This window comes from Quercus suber, unplaced genomic scaffold (genome assembly GCF_002906115.3).
Source record: "Quercus suber isolate HL8 unplaced genomic scaffold, Cork oak 2.0 scaffold_358, whole genome shotgun sequence".
Classification (NCBI taxonomy): Eukaryota; Viridiplantae; Streptophyta; class Magnoliopsida; order Fagales; family Fagaceae; genus Quercus; species Quercus suber.
In genome coordinates, this window is record NW_027069810.1 from 422,366 (window position 1) to 441,212 (window position 18,847).

The 18,847-nt window shown below is 34.5% G+C and overlaps 3 protein-coding genes across 4 annotated transcripts; 1 reads left to right on the forward strand and 2 right to left on the reverse strand.

Annotated features, from left to right (window-relative positions):
* The first annotated feature begins 2,300 nt into the window (after nt 1-2,300).
* Nucleotides 2,301-7,169, forward strand: LOC111997467 (uncharacterized). The gene is made up of 6 exons (XM_024029556.2): nt 2,301-2,630; nt 3,781-3,816; nt 5,369-5,570; nt 6,418-6,496; nt 6,583-6,700; nt 6,870-7,169. The coding sequence occupies exons 1-6, from the start codon at nt 2,458-2,460 to the stop codon at nt 6,892-6,894; spliced, it is 633 nt and encodes a 210-aa protein (XP_023885324.2). The 5' UTR covers nt 2,301-2,457; the 3' UTR covers nt 6,895-7,169.
* A 1,278-nt stretch (nt 7,170-8,447) lies between these two features.
* LOC111997472 (dihydroneopterin aldolase 2) lies at nt 8,448-10,719 on the reverse strand. Of its 2 annotated transcripts, XM_024029563.2 has the most exons (4): nt 10,560-10,719; nt 9,967-10,041; nt 9,062-9,266; nt 8,448-8,820 (listed from the first exon to the last, which is right to left on the reverse strand). In XM_024029563.2, exons 3-4 carry the CDS (start codon nt 9,256-9,258, stop codon nt 8,616-8,618), a joined length of 402 nt encoding a protein of 133 aa, XP_023885331.1. In that variant the 5' UTR covers nt 9,259-9,266; nt 9,967-10,041; nt 10,560-10,719; the 3' UTR covers nt 8,448-8,615. The 2 variants fall into 2 exon arrangements, with proteins under 2 accessions (XP_023885331.1, XP_023885330.1); XM_024029562.2 differs by lacking the exon at nt 9,967-10,041 and having other exon boundaries at nt 10,560-10,716.
* A 1,912-nt stretch (nt 10,720-12,631) lies between these two features.
* On the reverse strand, nt 12,632-17,855 carry LOC112031024 (iron-sulfur cluster assembly SufBD family protein ABCI8, chloroplastic). Its single transcript, XM_065760224.1, has 2 exons — nt 16,273-17,855; nt 12,632-13,084 (listed from the first exon to the last, which is right to left on the reverse strand). Exons 1-2 carry the CDS (start codon nt 17,791-17,793, stop codon nt 12,866-12,868), a joined length of 1,740 nt encoding a protein of 579 aa, XP_065616296.1. The 5' UTR covers nt 17,794-17,855; the 3' UTR covers nt 12,632-12,865.
* Between the last annotated feature and the right edge of the window lie 992 nt (nt 17,856-18,847).

Consider the following 18,847-nt stretch of genomic DNA (forward strand, 5'->3'; position numbering starts at 1 on the left):
AACACATTGGGAACGCATTGATGGGGACACAGCCTGTGGTTGAGCAGGTAGTCTCTAGTTATACCACCCATAGGAAGTGTCATTCCTCTCTCTACAAAGACGATCATTGGAATGACAACTTCATCCACCTCCTTATTGGTAAGTATTCGGTCTGGGGGACAATATTGTAAGCCCACTCCCTGTGGGATACGGTATTTGGCCCTAAAACCCTCCATACCAGACGGAGAATCCACTAAATGCTTAAATCTACCCATCTAAGTAAAAGTGGATGGCAAGGAGAAGTTTTTCTAATAAGGAAGAAGGCCGAGGAACTCGACCGATGAGAAAAAGAGAGTTTGAAGAAATAGATACTTACAGAAACAAGTGAATGTGTCAAATCTAGAACCTTTAACAAAATCTTTTAGTAATGTCCTAAGGAAAAGAGTCTAGGAAACTTGGAGATGTATGAAACTTAGCGAGTTAGAGTGCCTAAGATCTTTGGAGAAATTAAGAATTCACAAAGTAAAGGGAAAAAGATTTCCTTCAGCACCTTATATAGAGGGTGAAAATGTGTGGGAATTATCCCGCTCAAAATTCCAAGAGAAAGATCAGCCGTTAGATTTACTCCTCACTGTTAGATTTGAGGAACAAGGCGCCGCCTGGAACATTTAATGACGCCTTGTGGGCTTCAAAGCGTCAGTTACAATTATGGGGCGTGCAAAACGACATTCCTGCATGTAGGAACTAGAGAAATAAATGGTTTTGTCTCTTGAAAATCAAAAACCCACTTTTTCTCTTCAGATGAGAGAGAAAAACCGGAGTTTTGAGGGGCTATTGTAGGGATAAGGGCCCAAAATTATATATTGGGCCTTGGGCCTTATCCGAGGACGAGGGAACATCCAAGGAAGAGGAAGTAATTGTGAGAGGTTCCAATTTTTAAAGTCTCATAAGCAAGAAACGAATGGATGGTGGTTCGAGAAGGAACTCCTCCTTAGACATGATGAATACAACTTAAATCTCTATTCCAAACGGAGGCTCCAGCGATAAGGATGTGCATCATACATACATAAGAGCGATGAGAACTCATAAATATTTAAGAAAAAGCTGTTACCACCACATTAAATGCACTGTAACTACTTTTCTGGCTGCATTTATGTGAAGAAGATCCTTGAACAGTGCAGTCTTGGCCACCACGACTCACAAAAAGCCAAAGGGGGTGACTGATAGGACAAACACTCAAGTAAGGGCTCAGATGATCAACAAGTGTAGGATCAAGATGATCCGAAGGGAGCTATATCATGTGAGAGACTCTCCATGAGAGGGAGGTCGGAAAAATAGAAAAAAGAATACTGTAGCAATCAAAGTTGCATTTGTAATCAATTTTATTGATTTATACAAGATTTGCCTCCTTGGACGGGGAATTTATTCAGTCCTATGTGCTTTGTTCTTGCTTGATCTCCCTTTAAATCCATACTAGCTATTATTAAATTCATTAGGACCTAGTTCTCCAATCCATTTTCTACAAATTTATTATACTGGCTCATTGGGCTAAGATCTCATACATCTTGGGCTTGGGCTGCGAAAACGTCTCCTTACAACAGGAAAATAAAATAATCTTTTAGAAAATGATTCATTTTTCATAAGATGTTAACGTTGAAACAAACTATTGATTTCTACTAAAATTTAGTGGAAAATAACTTTATCTCACACCAACCTAAATAAGGGAACTTAAAAGCTATTTTTTCAATTCATTTTGAGGTTGTTATCAAATATAGGAAAATGAGATAATTTTCTTTAAAAAAATGATTTTTGAAAAATAATTCATTTTCTAAAAAAATGTTAATGTTGAAACAAACAAAATGCTTATATATGTTATTTGTATCTCCCCTCCCTGCTATCCACCTAAAATAAAATAAAATAAATTTATGCCAAAGTATGTAGATCAACTTTGCGTTTTTCTTTCTTTAAAAAAAAAAAAAAAAATTGTGTTTGTCTTTCCGATCATGAACCAAGTTAAGGAATCTTTTGATTTAAATTAAGGATCATGTTAACAAATGCCCTTAGGACAATTATTAATAAACCATAATAGAAAAATTTTGATACTACTTTATAATAAATATAAAAAACTGTTAACAATATTTATTGTTTTATTATTTTTTCATAGTTTCTAAGCCAATGTTCTAACTGAATTGGTTAACATTTCCTTAAAAAAAAAAACGACTATACAAAATCCAATTCCACGTACATATCCTGGCTGGATAGTAGAGGATAAATCTTTTTTATCTTTTTTTTGGAACAGCCAACACGACACTACTGATATGCCTCAAACTTTGGGGCTATAGATTCAAAAAAAACAAAACAAAACAAAACTTTGGGGCTATAAATACTTTGAATATTTTGTTCAGTTCTTCATCTTCTTCTTCTTGACCTTTTTACTGTGTCTGACAGACTTCGGAGATCACAGAATATAGCAACATCATGGGCATCGAAGTCCTTCTCCCTTGTTTCTATGTTTTATATTTGTTCTTGTTTTTTGTGGGTTTTCCAGCTTCCATAGAGGGACGGTTGCTTCTAACCAAGAAACCTGACCCAAAAAATGCTGCTGCCACTGCTCGTTGGTTGGTCTCTCAGAATTCTTGGGGGGTCTTAAAGTATTCTCTCTCTCTCGCTCTCTCTCTACTTGTTTATCTAGCTATTATTTCTTGTAAAGGCTCCTTTTTTTTTTTTTTTTTTAGACTAATGGGGTTTTGGGTCTGTTTTTATGTTTCTGTTGACTATGATTAAAAAACAAACCCATTAGCTTAGTTTCTTTAGGAGTTGTGTTTTTTAGTTATGTGATTGGCAACCCCACTTGGTTGTGGTGAAATTTAATTGGGTTTTTTTTTGTTATTATCTTATTGAAAAATCAATTTATGCTGATTATCAATTGAAATGTGTGAGTTGATTGAAGTTGAGGGAAAGAAAAATGATAGAAAGGCCCGAAATAACATAAATAGAAGTAGTAAAAATTGATATGTCAATTAAGGAGGTAATAGAGAGTATATCTTCGGATAGAATAGAATTGTAGAAAAGAATACATGTGGCCTGCAGCCTACTTGACTGGTGCGTTGAGGATCTACAGCAAACCCCTAAATTTTGGGATTAAGTTTTAGTTGTTGGTGTATCAATAGAAATGAGTCATGAGAACAAACAGTTTCTTTGGTGATTGGTAAACTTGTCAATAACATTAATTAATTGTGCAGATCTCTGTTTAAATCCTTTGTGTCGTGGTTAACTATTTGTGTGTTATTTGTTTTTGTTGAAATGTTTTGTATGTTTAGTTTTTTTCTTCTCTTCTTCACTAATCTTGTACTTGTAGACCATAGAGGGTTCTCACCTCTCTGCTATTTTATGAGCTCAGTTGGTCATGTTGGAAGATATAGCATGCAAGCATAATGTCACTGGGTGACGTAACTGCAGTAGGAATTTCCAATCAAGTTGTTGGTTTGCTGGTTCATTATGGATTCATCTTTGATATATTGCTTATGCAAAAGTTATTGAGGAATATATTAAGATATTTTATGGACATTCTGATGTGAGATAAAGAAAGTGATTGTTAAGAAGTTCTCTATTGTTTAATTGTTGAATCAAAGAAGCCAACGTATATATCATATTTTTTTCACCTTATGTTGTATTGAAACTAGTTGCTGCAAAACAATTCAGTTTCAAAGGTCCTAACAGTTGACTTTGTAATATCATATGTGTATTTGGGTGATTGTTTTCCGTTGAAACAGAAGCTTATTTTTCATTTTCCTTTTGCAGTACCATCTCGAGTGACTTGGGAGGATCTCCATTTGGGTAAGTTATTCCTACTTCTACTTACTTGAGGATTATTTTTAAAATTCAAGCAGCTTAAAATTCAAGTGCTTTGTTTGGAGAATATTGTAGCATTGCCTGAAATGGGCTCCTTCTTTACTAAAGTTTTACTTCTCTACGAGATACACAGTGACTTTTAGATGTTTTTGTAGAGTAATAGCTATAGGTGAACAAGGATGCTAGTCTTTGGGGTTTATATTCCTTAAAACTCATGGCTTCAAGTGCCAGTCACACTTTTGTGCTTGTGAAGATTATTGTATGTATGATATTCTGCCTCATACAGTATCTAAAAAATATACAGTAACTTGAAACTTCATTTCCTCTAGTATATATGTCAGGAGAGAGTGCAAAATGGGTGAAATTTTTTTTCTCATAGTTGAGTTGAGTTAAGATAGAAGTGTGCATAATTTCATTTAATTTTTTTTGTCGAATGGTTATTAAGAATATTCACAAAAAATCAAATCAACCATTTATGTGAGTCCCTTGCTATCAACCCTCGTCTCTTTCAGGAATGTCATGAGGATTAAACATATTAAACCGTCCTGAATTTGCATTTTGGGGAAGCAAATTTATAAAAAAATGTAATGTTCTGTATCACATGAAAAGGGATACTCTTCTAAGCTTATGGTGACCTGAATAATTTGTTCACCAACACTTTGGGCACAACATTTTGTTTCTGGGCACATCTTTAGCATTTGTTGAACCCATAGTGACTCTGGTTCTCTTCTTTTCTAGATTGAGGCTTAAATACCTTGAAGCTGAACCTTTTGCGATCCCTCATGATAACTATAGAACCTCAAATACTGTTTAATGGACAGTAAATAATAATTTTTATATAAGTGATAAAATTTGTATTAATAAAATTGATTACTTCATGCTCACAATTATGAAATCCATATTCCCATTTCAGCTATAGCAGAAATCTCTGTTCTCTGTATCTAATACCTCAGTATCATGAATCTAATTGCAACCAGAAATTTCCATAGCAGAAATAGTTATTAATTTGCTTTTTTCTTACAAAATATGTGTTTATTACAATACTGCTAAAATGGGCTTTCTAAGTATTGATTGTTCAAAGACATGTCTAATAGCATGTAGAGCCTCTTCACTTTAAAGGTTTCATGTGAACTTCTTTTGAATTGAGTCCTATTTTGTTTCTTATTAGATTATGCAAATGATACCTGCAAATATAACTAATTTTTAGTCTAAAATATAGATATACGATTGCTTTTTTCTTTGTTACTTTTGTCAAGAAAATCCTTTTAACATTTTTTCTTTTTTGCTCAAATTTTGGTCTTTTATTTCCTTTTTAATAAAAGATTATGCATGCTAGGAGAACTTCACATATCTCTGAGTGTGCATGTATGTGTATGTATGCATGTGTGTATAAATGAGAACATTTCTTGACTCTAAATGCTCTTTTGAATAAATTTAAAAATTTGTAATACTTATTTGTTATACCTTTCTTTGCAATAGGTTTGCCTCCATCTCGTTTATCTAGAACTAGTTTCATAACTATCTAAATATGTTGCAGGAATGTGGTTTCCTTTAGTGATGGGTTGCCTAACAAAGGTAGTGGCATCCCATACTTTTACTTGACAGCTCTTGATCCAACTGCGAGAGATGCATTGAAAGATGACAGGGCCTCATTCACAATCAGTGAATATCCTATTGGAACTTGTGGCAAGATAGACCCTGAGAATCCCACTTGCGCAAAAATTACACTTACTGGCAAGGTCTGTTGCAAAATTAAAATTTTTCTAATACTAATTTGGTTTATGTTTGGCCACATTAACTGTAGCTCTATTGATTGTTGTTGTAATTTCCAATTGCAGTATTACCAATTGCACCTGGTAATTAAAAAATCAAATTCTAACTGATAGGAAATTATGATTTTAATCTTTTAAGTATCAATGCTCCCTGACACTTGTTGGATATGTGCCACAGTCTAAGAGTCCATTAGAAATAGTGGTGTTATCTGCCATGCCCTAATCCCTTCACTTCAGGGTGAGTTACTTGTAACCAACACCAACAAATAATTATTGTCTTCGTATGGTGGAAACAACACTAGGTAATGGTCTCCTTTTACTTCCCCCCCCCCACCATCTCTCTTAATATGAATGAACAGAATTCTATTCAACAAATCAGAAACAACAAAGACAATCATTACAGAACACCTAGTGACAAAACAAAGACTTAAGCAGGAAGCTGCACGCTACCATACAAGCATAACAGCACATCTAACAACTATCAGAAGCAGAGAAAGGACTTTTCCAAAGGCTACATAACATCCTGTTTTGGAATAGAGTTTGTAAGACATTCTATACCTAACATCCTGCATATGGCTTGAACTATATGAACTTCAAATCGAATCTTTCTGTTATGAATTCTGGTATTACGATCTATCCAAATGTGCTAAATGACAGTTGCCCAAGCTATCTTACCAATGAGGTTCTGCAGCCCTTTTCCCTTTAAGCTCCTTCGCTGCCCTATAAAGTTCTTGATCTCACCTTCAAATTAGAAAGTTGGGCAACTTTTAATTTTGAATAGCTTGGATTACATTTTCCCTCCATTATGTTTCAGTTGAAGTTGGTGGATAAAAACTCCAAAGAAGCAGACTTTGCTAAAAGTGCCTTGTTCTCAAAGCATGTAGAGATGAAAGGTATTTACAAGAATTGATGCGTTAGCAACACTTCTGCTTTCATCCACTTTTTCTGACCTTTATTTTATGCCTTGGATGGTTGACAGACTGGCCTGAGGATCACAACTTCCAGTTCTTCAAGTTAGAAATTGAGAATATATTCTTGATTGATTGGTTTGGTGGTCCAAAACCTCTCACATTGGATCAGTACCTGCATGCTAGCTTGTGAGTCTTAGAGCAATGATATCATGTTTGCAATAGCAAATCATATAGAAAAAATACTGAAAAATAGTTATAATTTATGTACCTTCGTATAATCCATCAGAATTTATGGAACTTTATTTGATGTTTACTGATGTTTCTTTTCCCAAATATGGGTCTCTGCCATTGACAGGAACTGGTTTGCTTCAAATTCGTAAATGCTCATCGAATTGCCAATTTCTCGTGTTTTTACATTGGATGTCAATGTGAAGTGTTTATAATTAATTTGTTGCAAAGAAGATGGACAGTTGTGATTACTGTATATATATTGTTATAGTTTTACCATCTTATTGTCTGTTGGGAGTAATCAAAGACGATAAATTGTTGGCACAAGCTTTGTATTTACATGTACCCTTATTGTTTATTCCATGCTATTCTGAAGATGTATATTTATACACCCTTAAAATCAACATACGGATTGATTCACAACTTACATTTGTGCTCAACATGTCCAATGCATCTAAGTGGCGTGCCACATGCATCTCTTTTTACTTACAATTTATATTTCTCTCAGGCAATCAGAATTATTGTATGGTTCCTTTCAAGTGAATGATATTGATAACTCTCCATACTAGCAGTGTCATCAGTATGCATATGTTTTTGCATATCAAATTAATAGTTCGTACAATTAGAAGGTGATCATGACTATAGAGTTTAGTGGTACTTTAACACACTGGGAAAACAAAAGGCAAAAAAAAAAAATAAATAAATAAAGAACAATGGTAGCCGAAGTTCACACCAGGCGCAAGCTACTCAAAATTAAATAGTCATTGTGTGGTTCGCCATCTACATGGGAATTTTAAGACCATAGAATTTTTTAAAATGCAATGTAACTCATATTTAGCTAAAAATTAGAGTATTGGACTTATCAAAAGACTAAAAAATAAATAAAAATTAGAGAGGACTGAGCGATTGAAGAGACGAACTCATGCACTTTCAACTGCCTCTCAGGTAGCCATTGTGGAAGCACAAACGACATGGTCACACACAAGTGCTCCAGAGTCCAGCCTCCCAATACAAACGTTGCAGGATTCAAATTATTTCTCAATAGTCAAACAAATTATATCCAAATCAAATGGGTGGAATGCTATTAGCATGAAATGCCAGTTACATGACAAATTTCTTGCTGAACGAATGTCACTCCATTTACACTTGTTTTGAATCCACATCACTTATATCAGCATCTTTCAGTTCCCACACCTTCAAACTAGGATATTTCCAAGTTGATGTCTTAAAATATCATAAACGCCCTACACTTGCACCATTCAACCTATGTAACAACTAACAAGTAACAAGTCCTTCAAACTCATTGTCCCAGTCCATGTTGCCCCATCCTCAGATAAACACATAACCTCATGAATCTTCAAGGGTTTTTCCATAAGAATCACACACCACAACAAACCCCAAGTGCATAAACAATAGGGATAACCACAGTGCACTTTATACTTCTTCCATTGACCAGTTTCAGAAGAGAAAACCCTCAGCTTGAGCATCATATGATATCATGATGCTGCAGAACTCTCACCACCTTGTAATGCACAACTACAACACCTCTTTCTACTCGGGCTCCTTGCCCCCAATATTTCATGGGAAAAATTATAAACATGTAAACCCTCTACCAACTTTGAAACACAAAACCAAGCCATTGTATTCTATAAACAAGCATTTATGGCAGTATCAGCAAGGAAGATGAGACTATGACTCTTTGCAATTTTCAGGAGGAAAGGTGAGGATGGGAAACTCTAATTTTTTAGTATCTTGAACTGGTGAAATGCAGATCAGTCAAAGAACCATTATAGATGTATAGCAACCAATGTATTTGCTTAAAAAACATAGCTGTTCGGCTGGGTGAAAAAAGAAAAAAGTACAAATAATAAGTTCAGTTTGATGCATCTACACTTCTGTATCTGAGAATCTCAACGCCCAAGTAGTCAACAGAACCAGGAACTGCAACATGAGGCTTTCCGACTACTACACGAACAGCAGATATCTGGGGCTGCTTTGTGAAAGTGGTAGATGCAATGAGTTGAGCCACCGACTCTAGAAGATTGTGTGCAGGCCCTTCCACAACTTCTTTAACTATTCTGCATTTCATTTCACCAATTCAAACCATCAAATTTGATCATGTATCAAACAGAACATATATAACATTCAGGAAAATGAAGATTGTGTGCAGGCCCTTCCACAACTTCTTTAACTATTCTGCATTTCATTTCACCGATTCAAACCATCAAATTTCAGGAAAATGAAAATGGTTTAAGATATTATAAATGTGAGAACACATATGACATATCACATTTCAAGGTATTATAAATTTTAGCTTACCGGTAAATATCAGTATAACTAACAGTATCTGACAAGCAATCAGATTTACCAGCTGGCTGAAGGTCCAACCAGGCATCAACATCCACCAAGAACTTCTGACCCAGCTTCCTTTCTTCTGGCTTCACCCCATGATATCCATGGAACTTCAAACCCCTTAGTATGAGTTTGTCTCCCTTCACTATTGCAACATTCTCCATTGATACTCCTGATTGTCATTAATTATTAGCCATACACTTCAAAGGGTGGAATGATAATATTAAGCATCAAACTAAAGATGTATGGTTTCCTGTGACAAGTAATAACAATGAATTTGTACAAATTATACATAATAACACCAGCATTTATGATAAGAATCAAATTCCTCATTCTTATGATGAAATTTGACCTTTTGACATCACAGTTCATAGAGGTATTGATTTTCCCAATCTGTTCCAGTTGATGTGTCTCACGGACAAGGTAATATTCAATCTTTAATTACATACTATACTAAAATCAAAAAATCAACAGTACCACAAGTTAATCCTGCATCATGGTATGCCTTTCATAGAATAGAAGTCACAATTCAGCCTACCCCCAATACAAAATCAATTAATATTCAAAATTTCAAAAAAAAAAAAAATCTATATAATATATATTCCATCAAGTACACTGGTTTGCTTCTGACCAAACCTGAATTAAACCATTCACTTAGTTCACAGGCAGGAGAAGGGAAAAAACAAAGACCACACTAATTTTAGCAATAAAAGTTTCATTCCACCATGGCCAGAAAGGAAGGGACCAGAATAAATAAGTGCATACCTATTTGGTTCAATTGAAGATGCATAATTGAGGTTAGTGTTGTAAATGAAAACCACCAGAGAACAACAAAGATAAATGGCCTTTAGTGCAGAGATTCATGTTCTTACCTTTCCATCCACAGCATAAAGACCATTCAAACTCTCACAGCCAAAGAAAACAGAAACACCACTAATACCATGATTCTGTCAACAACAATCAGTTGCAAAGTAACATTTCATAAATAATTTGAAAATCCAAAACAGAAACCAATGCATATTGAAGCAAACAATGTTGCCACAACGAAGGAACATATAGTACTTTTAGATCACACTAAAACACAACACTCAATAACAAAATGTTCTAACAATCTATAACCCCCAATGTTTGAAAAACTCACATTATGAATCAAAAAAACCCTTTGTTCTCCACAACCATTTCTCCAAAAGCAGGCGCATCAAACTAAATATTAACCATAAACCAATCTTTTTTGACACCCATATGAACCAAAAAGTAAACCCAAGAATAACTCACAGAAACTAATATGTTAGTAAAAGCAGAAAACGTTTTTGAAAAAACTCATCAATGATTCACAAGAGTACACTCGCTATCACCACTAGAACAAGCAAAAATTACAACTTTGTAACTGAAATTTGCATCAAATGTGATAGAAGCGATACAATCAAATTCAAAAAGAAAGAAACCATAAAATTGTGCAACTTACCACTACTGAATGTTTCCAAAGATTGTAAATTTTCTCCCGGAAGAAAATACTGTGCAATCTTGCAGTCCTGAAAAAGTGAGCCACAGACCAAATCATCAAAGAGAGACCATTTGTTTTGTCGAAAACACTTTTGGGATGGTCACCCGGCCCAAATAGTCTGGGCCAGTAAGCTCTGTTGTCACAAGTCACGAGTAGAGGGCTGGACCCTCTTTTTCAAAGCTCTTTTTTTTTTTTTTTTTTTTTTGGGAAGACCTTGGTGGCAATGGCAATTATGGCATGCTAGTGTGTGTGTGTGTGTGAGATTTTTTTTTGGATGATGAGATATAATTTTGTTTTTTTGCCAAAAAAAGGCTTCTACCATTTTGTGGAGTTACGTGGGTGTTAAATAATAAAGCTTTTTGTCACCAAATAAGAAACTTGAAATCACATCACTACTTCTAACAAGAACTCGTTAGATAATTCAAAAACTTAATGGACCTTCAATAGACCCAAGAAAAAGATATTATGAGTCATTCTACTATGAATTTAGTTGTCTACTATTGGATTTGTGTAATTTAAAAACTTAATGGACCTTCTATAGATCCAAGAAAAAGATATTATGAGTCATTCTACTATGATTTAGTTATCTACTATTGGATTTTGATCGAAAAACCACATACCTCAATCAAAAAAAGATATTATGAGTTATTCTACTATGATTTAGTTGTCTACTATTGGATTTTGATAGAAAAAACCCATCTACCTCAACTCAAAATTGTTTTCATAATAGAAATTATTTCATACACATTTATTATTCCTCTCACAAATAAGAACTAATCTTGTATATGGAACTCATAAATAGGACCCATATTCAGATGGGAAGAGGGCATAGTACACGATGCACTAAATAATTTCATCACTAAAGAAAGATAATTGGAGGGATTTTTTTTGTTTTTTTTGTGGAATAGGTAGATAGCGAAGGAGAAAAGATAATTGAGGGTTTATTTATTTATTTTATTATTTTTTTAGAGATAAGTAGATAGTGGGAGAGGAGAGATAGAATTCAAACCACCAACATGCGATCCATAAAAGATATTATTACCATTGACCTATCACTTGAATCTCGATTATTTTAGCATTTACCAAAATAACAAATCAAGCTCGAACTCTTAATTGTTGGAGTATGATTAATCAAGTTTTTATTTTATTTTATTTTATTATTATATTTTTTTATTGTTTAGAGTGGTAATTAAAGTAAAATAAAGCTATTGAATATTTGAATGTTTGACCGTCATAACTATCATTGCCTAATTCAGCAGCTTGTTCAAGTATAATCGTATAATTGATTTATTTTTCTAACAAATTTAATAAGTAAGCCTTTTTCTTTTGATACATAACTAAACGTCTTGACTAGAACATAGTTAATCATGTTGTTAAAAAAAAAAAAAAAAAAAAAAAAAAAAGAGAAAGAGAGAGAGAGAGGTTATTATTTTGAAATTTCTTAAGTTTTATTAGTTAGATAAATTTATCGATTGGAACTTCTTTTTTTTTTTTTTTTGAAACAAACACACACACATACACACAAGGGAGAGGGAAATAGGTTCAACTCTACTTAAAAGTTATGGTAACTTCTAAGAGAAAGTGAAAGAAATTATATTACACTCAACACATCTTCTTAAGTAATGTGAGACAATTACCCATTCTTTTTTTTTTTTTTTAGAAACAAACACACACACACACACAAAGGAGAGGAAGAGAAGTTCTAACACAAAAGCACACTATAACTTTACTAAAAAACCTTAGTAACTTTTAAGAGATTGATTGGAACTCTAAAGCTTAATTATCATTATGTTTCTAACATCAATTCGCCAAATATTCCAACATCAATTCACCAAAATCCCATGGAAGTTTCACTATCTGGTTTCAAAGCTCAATTGAGCTATCTTGAACAGCTAAGGACGCAACAATTATCACAATCATAACCCTCATGTAGCAAAAATATTTGAAATCTCAATGCACAAAATCACTTTATCCTTTTTCATTTCCTTCAAAAGGAAAAAATGAATTCAAGTATTAATGATCCATAAAAACGATTATAAGGACTTGCAACTTAATATATAACAAAAGATTTTATTATACAACAAGCATTTTAACTTATAACAAGCAGCATTATGTACACAGTAACGGTAGTGACGTTCCTCCAATCGTGTAGTATCAATAGTTGGTCGATATGTTATTGAGACTTTTACATTCTTAAACCTCAGGACCAAAAAGACCTAAATTTCCTCCAACAAACACAAGCTTTTCGACACAAACCTACTTGTTACCTAACCAACAGATCCCTCAAGCTTCAAACTCATTAGTTGATTCACTTCAGAACCAAACTCGTCAGGAAGCTCATTGAAAACATCCCTGCAAAACCCAGAAATCATGGCAGCCATGGCTTTCTCATACTCAATTCCCCTCTGCTGAAAGTAAAATAGTTGATCTTCACCAATTTTGGAGGTACTGGCTTCATGTTCAATTCGAGCAGTGGGGTTCTTCACCTGTCAAAACATTTTAGAGTATAAGCCACACACAAGGATGAACAGTTTCAACAAGATAAGGTGTAAGAACTTCAACAAGATACTGCAAAACATTTATCTTTCATTAATGATTTACCAAGGTGATTCACATTACAGACAATGAGTTTTCTAGCTATCTGAAGCGAACTCTCTAACTAAACAACACCCCCAACAGCAACCACCCCACCCCCCCACAAAAAAAAAAAGAAAAAAAACACATCCTTTCTCTCCCCACCCTGGTCTTCAGATTCAGTTGTGTAAAAGAATAGCAGTAATCATCATATACATTAAAGTTATGGCAGTAGCATTTAGAGTGGACCAATGGAAGTGACATAATTCCATCAATCATTGTCCTACCAAAAACAAGCTCAATTGTTTATTTATTCATTTATTTTCTGCTCCTCTCTAGGATGACGGTAATGATGCCTTCATTGTGTCATGTCCAAAAGATAGATTATAAGAAGCTTTACCATATGATATTGCAATTTTGCAAATAGATAAATAGTTCCGTTCTTTTTTAAGATTATTATTTTTTCTAATTCATAAGCACAGAGAATGGGTCTTGAACCCATGATCTTACTCTCCACCTAAAACTTATGATTTTGTAACAACTCCATCTATTTTAAAGTGTACCCCAATTAAAAGGTCAATAAATACAGTGGACAACTCCTCTGATACAAAAAGCAGCAACATCTCAGAAGTACATAATACCAGAATAAGTTGCAAAAATGTATTAACTTACATCTCAAAATATTATACCATCAGATCAGAAACAGTATGTCAGTCCCTTCCTTTTTTTTTTTTTTTTTTAATATGTCAGTACCTTCTTGAAGTGCAGCAAATATGAATAAAAATGGTAAGTTTATAAACATGAAGTAGAGATGAAACTCAGTAGACATTAGTTTTTTTTTTTTAATTGGTAAATAGTAGTCATTTGTGGGAGAAGGAAACAAGACAAACAACTGAGAACTGATGTAAATGATAATTAGAGTTTGGAGATACTCCAAATGTAATATATATACTAGTATTATATAAAAGGAAGCACTGAATCAGTGCTAAACTTTACTCGCTCTCATGTATCATATTAAAAAATAACCTCAAAATCAAAGTAACCTCCAACTCTCTTAATTTGTTTATTGGACATGTAGATAAAGTAACCACCCTATCCCCATGTGATGCATCAACATCTCTATTGCAATTTCTCTAATGAATTTCACCACCCACAAAAATCTTTCCTGGATATATCAAATCTCCTGATCTCACCATTGGAAAAATTGTGTTCCATACAAAAATCAATCCAATGCTACTTATGAAAATAATCATAAATTCTACTTCATTTTTCTTCCTGAATATCATAAAATGCTACTTATTAAAAAAGAAACTCCAATTGTTTATCACTGAATATGCAATAACAAAACCTGATACATCAATTTTTTTTTTTTTTTTGATAAATAAAGAAATTGTGGTACAAGGGGGGTGTACATGGGTAGCATACATCAAATATTTATGAGCAGACACTAAAGATGAGACACCTAGAAAAAATTGTCAAATCAGTCAAACGGAAAAAATTCCAATTGCACAACTGATAATTGACTCTAGGATCTATTTAGTCCCAGATTTAATTTCTTCAATATTTTACAATAACTTAAACTTGGATGATATCATTTTTAAGGAGAAAAAGAAAAAATGTCCAAATTCATATGCACTTTCAACAAACATTCAGGTTTATGACCCAAAACTGCAGTAGACAATAGACTGACACATGTAATGGGTATGTCTGGTTTGGAGGAAAATATGGAGGAAGGAAAAAGGGGGAGGGAATGAAGTTTTCCCTTGTTTCATATGGAAAACTCATAAATTTCCTATTCTTCCAGTTCTCTATCCCCCAATTTTTCATTCTCCCTACCAAACCGACCCATAAGGACTAGATACATTGGGTTAGTAAACCACCTCAGAAACTTCAAACCTTCCATGACCAAATGGAAAGGTTTATACAGGACTACAAGAAATATAAATGAAAAAGAGGAAGAAGATGAAAACGAGAAGAATAAAAAAGAAGCAGTTATACACATCTGTAAAGATTAATAGCTCAGTAACCCTAATTTGCAGACTATTTAATGCTGTTTTGGTAAATTGAAATTAGAAATTGTTGTTGTTTTCAGATAATAAGTCATATACAGAGTTCACTCTCTCATCTGTCTCTGCCCTACGACTATGCGGACATGGAGATAATTCTCAGTCCATATCCCTTGCATGAACTTGAAGTAATTATAAAAAGAGAGGAGAAATGAGGCAACTCCAACATTCCAATCATTGAGAATGCCAGAGTCTTAATTTCCTCCACTTCCTCAAACATGAAATGAAACAATGAAATAAAGTACAATACAAGATACAAACATCCTGTCCAGATGTAATGAAATCTCTTAAATGCTTAGGTGAAGTCATTTTTTTCCTAAATGGCTTGTAGTTGCTAGTCATTTATTGTCCCAGAAAACTTCTTTTTATGTTCAGAAATGCTTCTATAATTGAAGCAGTTTATGCATACAATAATATCTCTAATCTTTCCCAGAAACCTAATTGACTCGTTGACTATCCAGATAGCTTGGACAGTCAGGTAACCTACACATTAAACGCTTACCCGCACTGATTTTGTGTACTTTGCAAGACAGCCACCTTTGAAACTAATGTTAACTTAAATCACACCTCTAGGTAGATTCCAAAACAATATTGGCATCTTGACATCAACTATGCCCAATTGGCCAACTAGCATGATATAAATGGTGTATGCAACTTTCTTTTTAAAAAATGGAAAATTAATAAAGGAAATTATAATTTTTGAAAGAACATCAAAGGGCGTGGCAACCTATATAAACTGGGAGAAAGGGTGGGGGAGGGAGGGGGGGGGGGGGGGGGGGGGGGGGGGGGGGGCATTTAAATTGTATATAGTGAACCTAAGGGTAGGTTTCAGTAGGACCACACAGTGATAAAAAGAAATGCAAGTATGACATCCAGTAACCCCATTGGGCTGGGAGGGAAGGGAAGTGGGATTTGAAAACAGAATACTCCATATAAAGCTCTTCGAACAAATTAAAAAACCAAAATAATCAGCATGAGTAATCTCAAAAATACTAAAAACAGAAATATTAATACATACAAACTGAAGAAATTACCTGGATGTATGGATATGTATTGGCAGCTGCAGTGTCACCAATAAGCATGGAATCACATTGAGAGGAGTTTCGAGCATTCTCCGCTTTTGACTGAACCTGAACAAGACCCCTATAGCAGTTCCTTGAATGCCCAGCTGATATACCTTTAGAAATAATCCTACTCCTAGTGTTCTTCCCTTTGTGTATCATCTTTGTACCCGTGTCTGCCTGCTGATAATTATTTGTCAAAGCTACTGAATAGAACTCTCCCACGGTATCATCACCTTCCAAAACAACACTCGGATACTTCCAAGTGATGGCAGAACCTGTTTCCACTTGGGTCCAGGATATTTTTGAGCGATCCCCAGCACAAAGGCCTCTCTTTGTAACAAAATTATAAACCCCTCCATTCCCTTCCTCATCCCCAGCATACCAATTCTGCACTGTGGAGTACTTAATCTGTGCATCCTCAGCACAATACAACTCCACCACAGCAGCATGAAGCTGGTTTCTATCATATGAAGGTGCAGTACACCCTTCCAAATACTCCACAAAACTCCTGTCATCTGCAACTATTAAAGTCCTCTCGAACTGCCCCGTTTCCAATGCATTAATCCGAAAATAGGTCGAAATCTGCATTGGACACTTGGTGTCCTTTGGAATATAACAAAACGAACCATCACTAAACACAGCCGAATTCAACGCTGCATAGTAATTATCCTCACTAGGCACCACCCTCCCCAAATACTTCCTAACCAAATCTGGGTACTCCCTAATAGCCTCTGATATCGAACAAAATATCACACCGGCCTTCTCTAATGTCTTCCTATGTGTCGTGGCAATCGATACACTATCAAGGACGGCATCAACAGCAACATTAGCCAATCGATTCTGCTCATTCAAAGGAACACCCAGTTTATCAAAGTACCTAATGAGTTCCGGGTCGGCCTCTTCGAGGCTATTCAAAGCAGGTTTCTTCTTGGGTGCAGAGTAATAACAAATATCTTGAAAATCAATAAGTGGGTATTGGTTATCAGACCACTTGGGCTCTTTCATCTTCAAAAATTTCTCATAAGCATTCAATCTAAACTCAAGCATCCAATCAGGTTCTTCTTTAAGTGAAGAAATCAATCTAATTGTTTCCTTAGAAAGCCCCTTAGGGATCGAATACGAATCAATATCTATATTAAAACCAAATTTCTTATCGTACTCTATGTTACGAAGAATTTCCTGGATTTTCTCACTAGCACTAGGTGTAGTTGTAGTTGTAGTTGTTGAAATCGAAGACTTACCTGGTGCAGAAGAAGAAAGATTAGAACTTGTACCTTGACCCGAATACCCGACATCTGCTCGGACCTTGAAGAGCCTTGAAGTTGGGGTTTTGAGGTTTTGGAATTTTGGAATTTGGGGTTTTGGGTGAAACCCTTTTGGGAGATTATGTGAATCGCAGGTGGGTTTTGGAGAAAAGCCAGAAATAGTACCGTTCGCTAAGAGAGAAGCCATGGTTGTGGTGTGGTTCAGACAGACGTGAGTGAAAGACATCAACACAAATAAAAGGTCTGTCGTTTTTGTTTTCTGTGCTTTGTGTTTTCTTGCGAGTAATAATAAATATTTTGTTGTTTTCTCGGCCACAAATTCAAGGGGTCTCGTGTGTATAACACATACCTCCGAGGATGAGAACACGTGGCTGTAGTTTCATGATATTCCTATCATGAGTGGTCAGAAAATTTTGGAAACATATCACCTGCAATTGGTGACTATGCAGTCCCTACAATTTAACTAGCTAGTCCCTTATCAAAAAAAAAAAAAAAAACTAGCCAGTCCAATGACAAATTGCCAAATAATTACAAATTTACAATAAGACACAGACTCACAAACTGAGTCTTTTGGCTAAATATTGCTAAATTTAAAACATATTTGCGTTATAGGTACTGTTCCAAGTTATTTAAAAAAATGAGGAGAGAGATTGAATTTCGGCAACACTATTGCCAAAATTCAACAAAAAGTAGGAGAGAGAATAAAAAAAAAAGGAAAAAAGAGAAAATTGAAAAAGTAACCTTGAATTTCGGCAACAGTATTGCCGAAATCTGCCCAATTTTTCACTGCTGCCTGAATGTGTGAGTGTGAGAAGTGGAATAAGGGGTGCCCAAAAAAAAAAAGTAATTTCGGCAATGGTATTACTGAAAATGGTAGGAGAAAAAAAAAGGTGAATGCCAAAATATGGGGAAGAATTAAAGAAAAATATAATGTGCTACGTATACAATATTTTTACAATATTTTCACAATAAATCATAATTTAAATTTGACATTGAGATTACTATTTTAATTTAACAATAACAACAAGTAACAATTTGATACTTAGAATTTGTTATAAAAATTATGTGCACCTATTATTTCTTAAAAAAAAAAATTGTAATGGATTTGCCGAAAATTTTGTGGCAATTGTGGCTTGCCGAAAATGGGAGGAAAAAAAAAGTTTCAATGGGTTTGTGGCAATTTTTTGGGCAATTGTGGCAATGTCATTGTTGGAAAAAAAAAATAAAAACTTTTTTTTTTTCCAAATGGTATTGCTGAAATTCGGCAATGCCATTGCCAC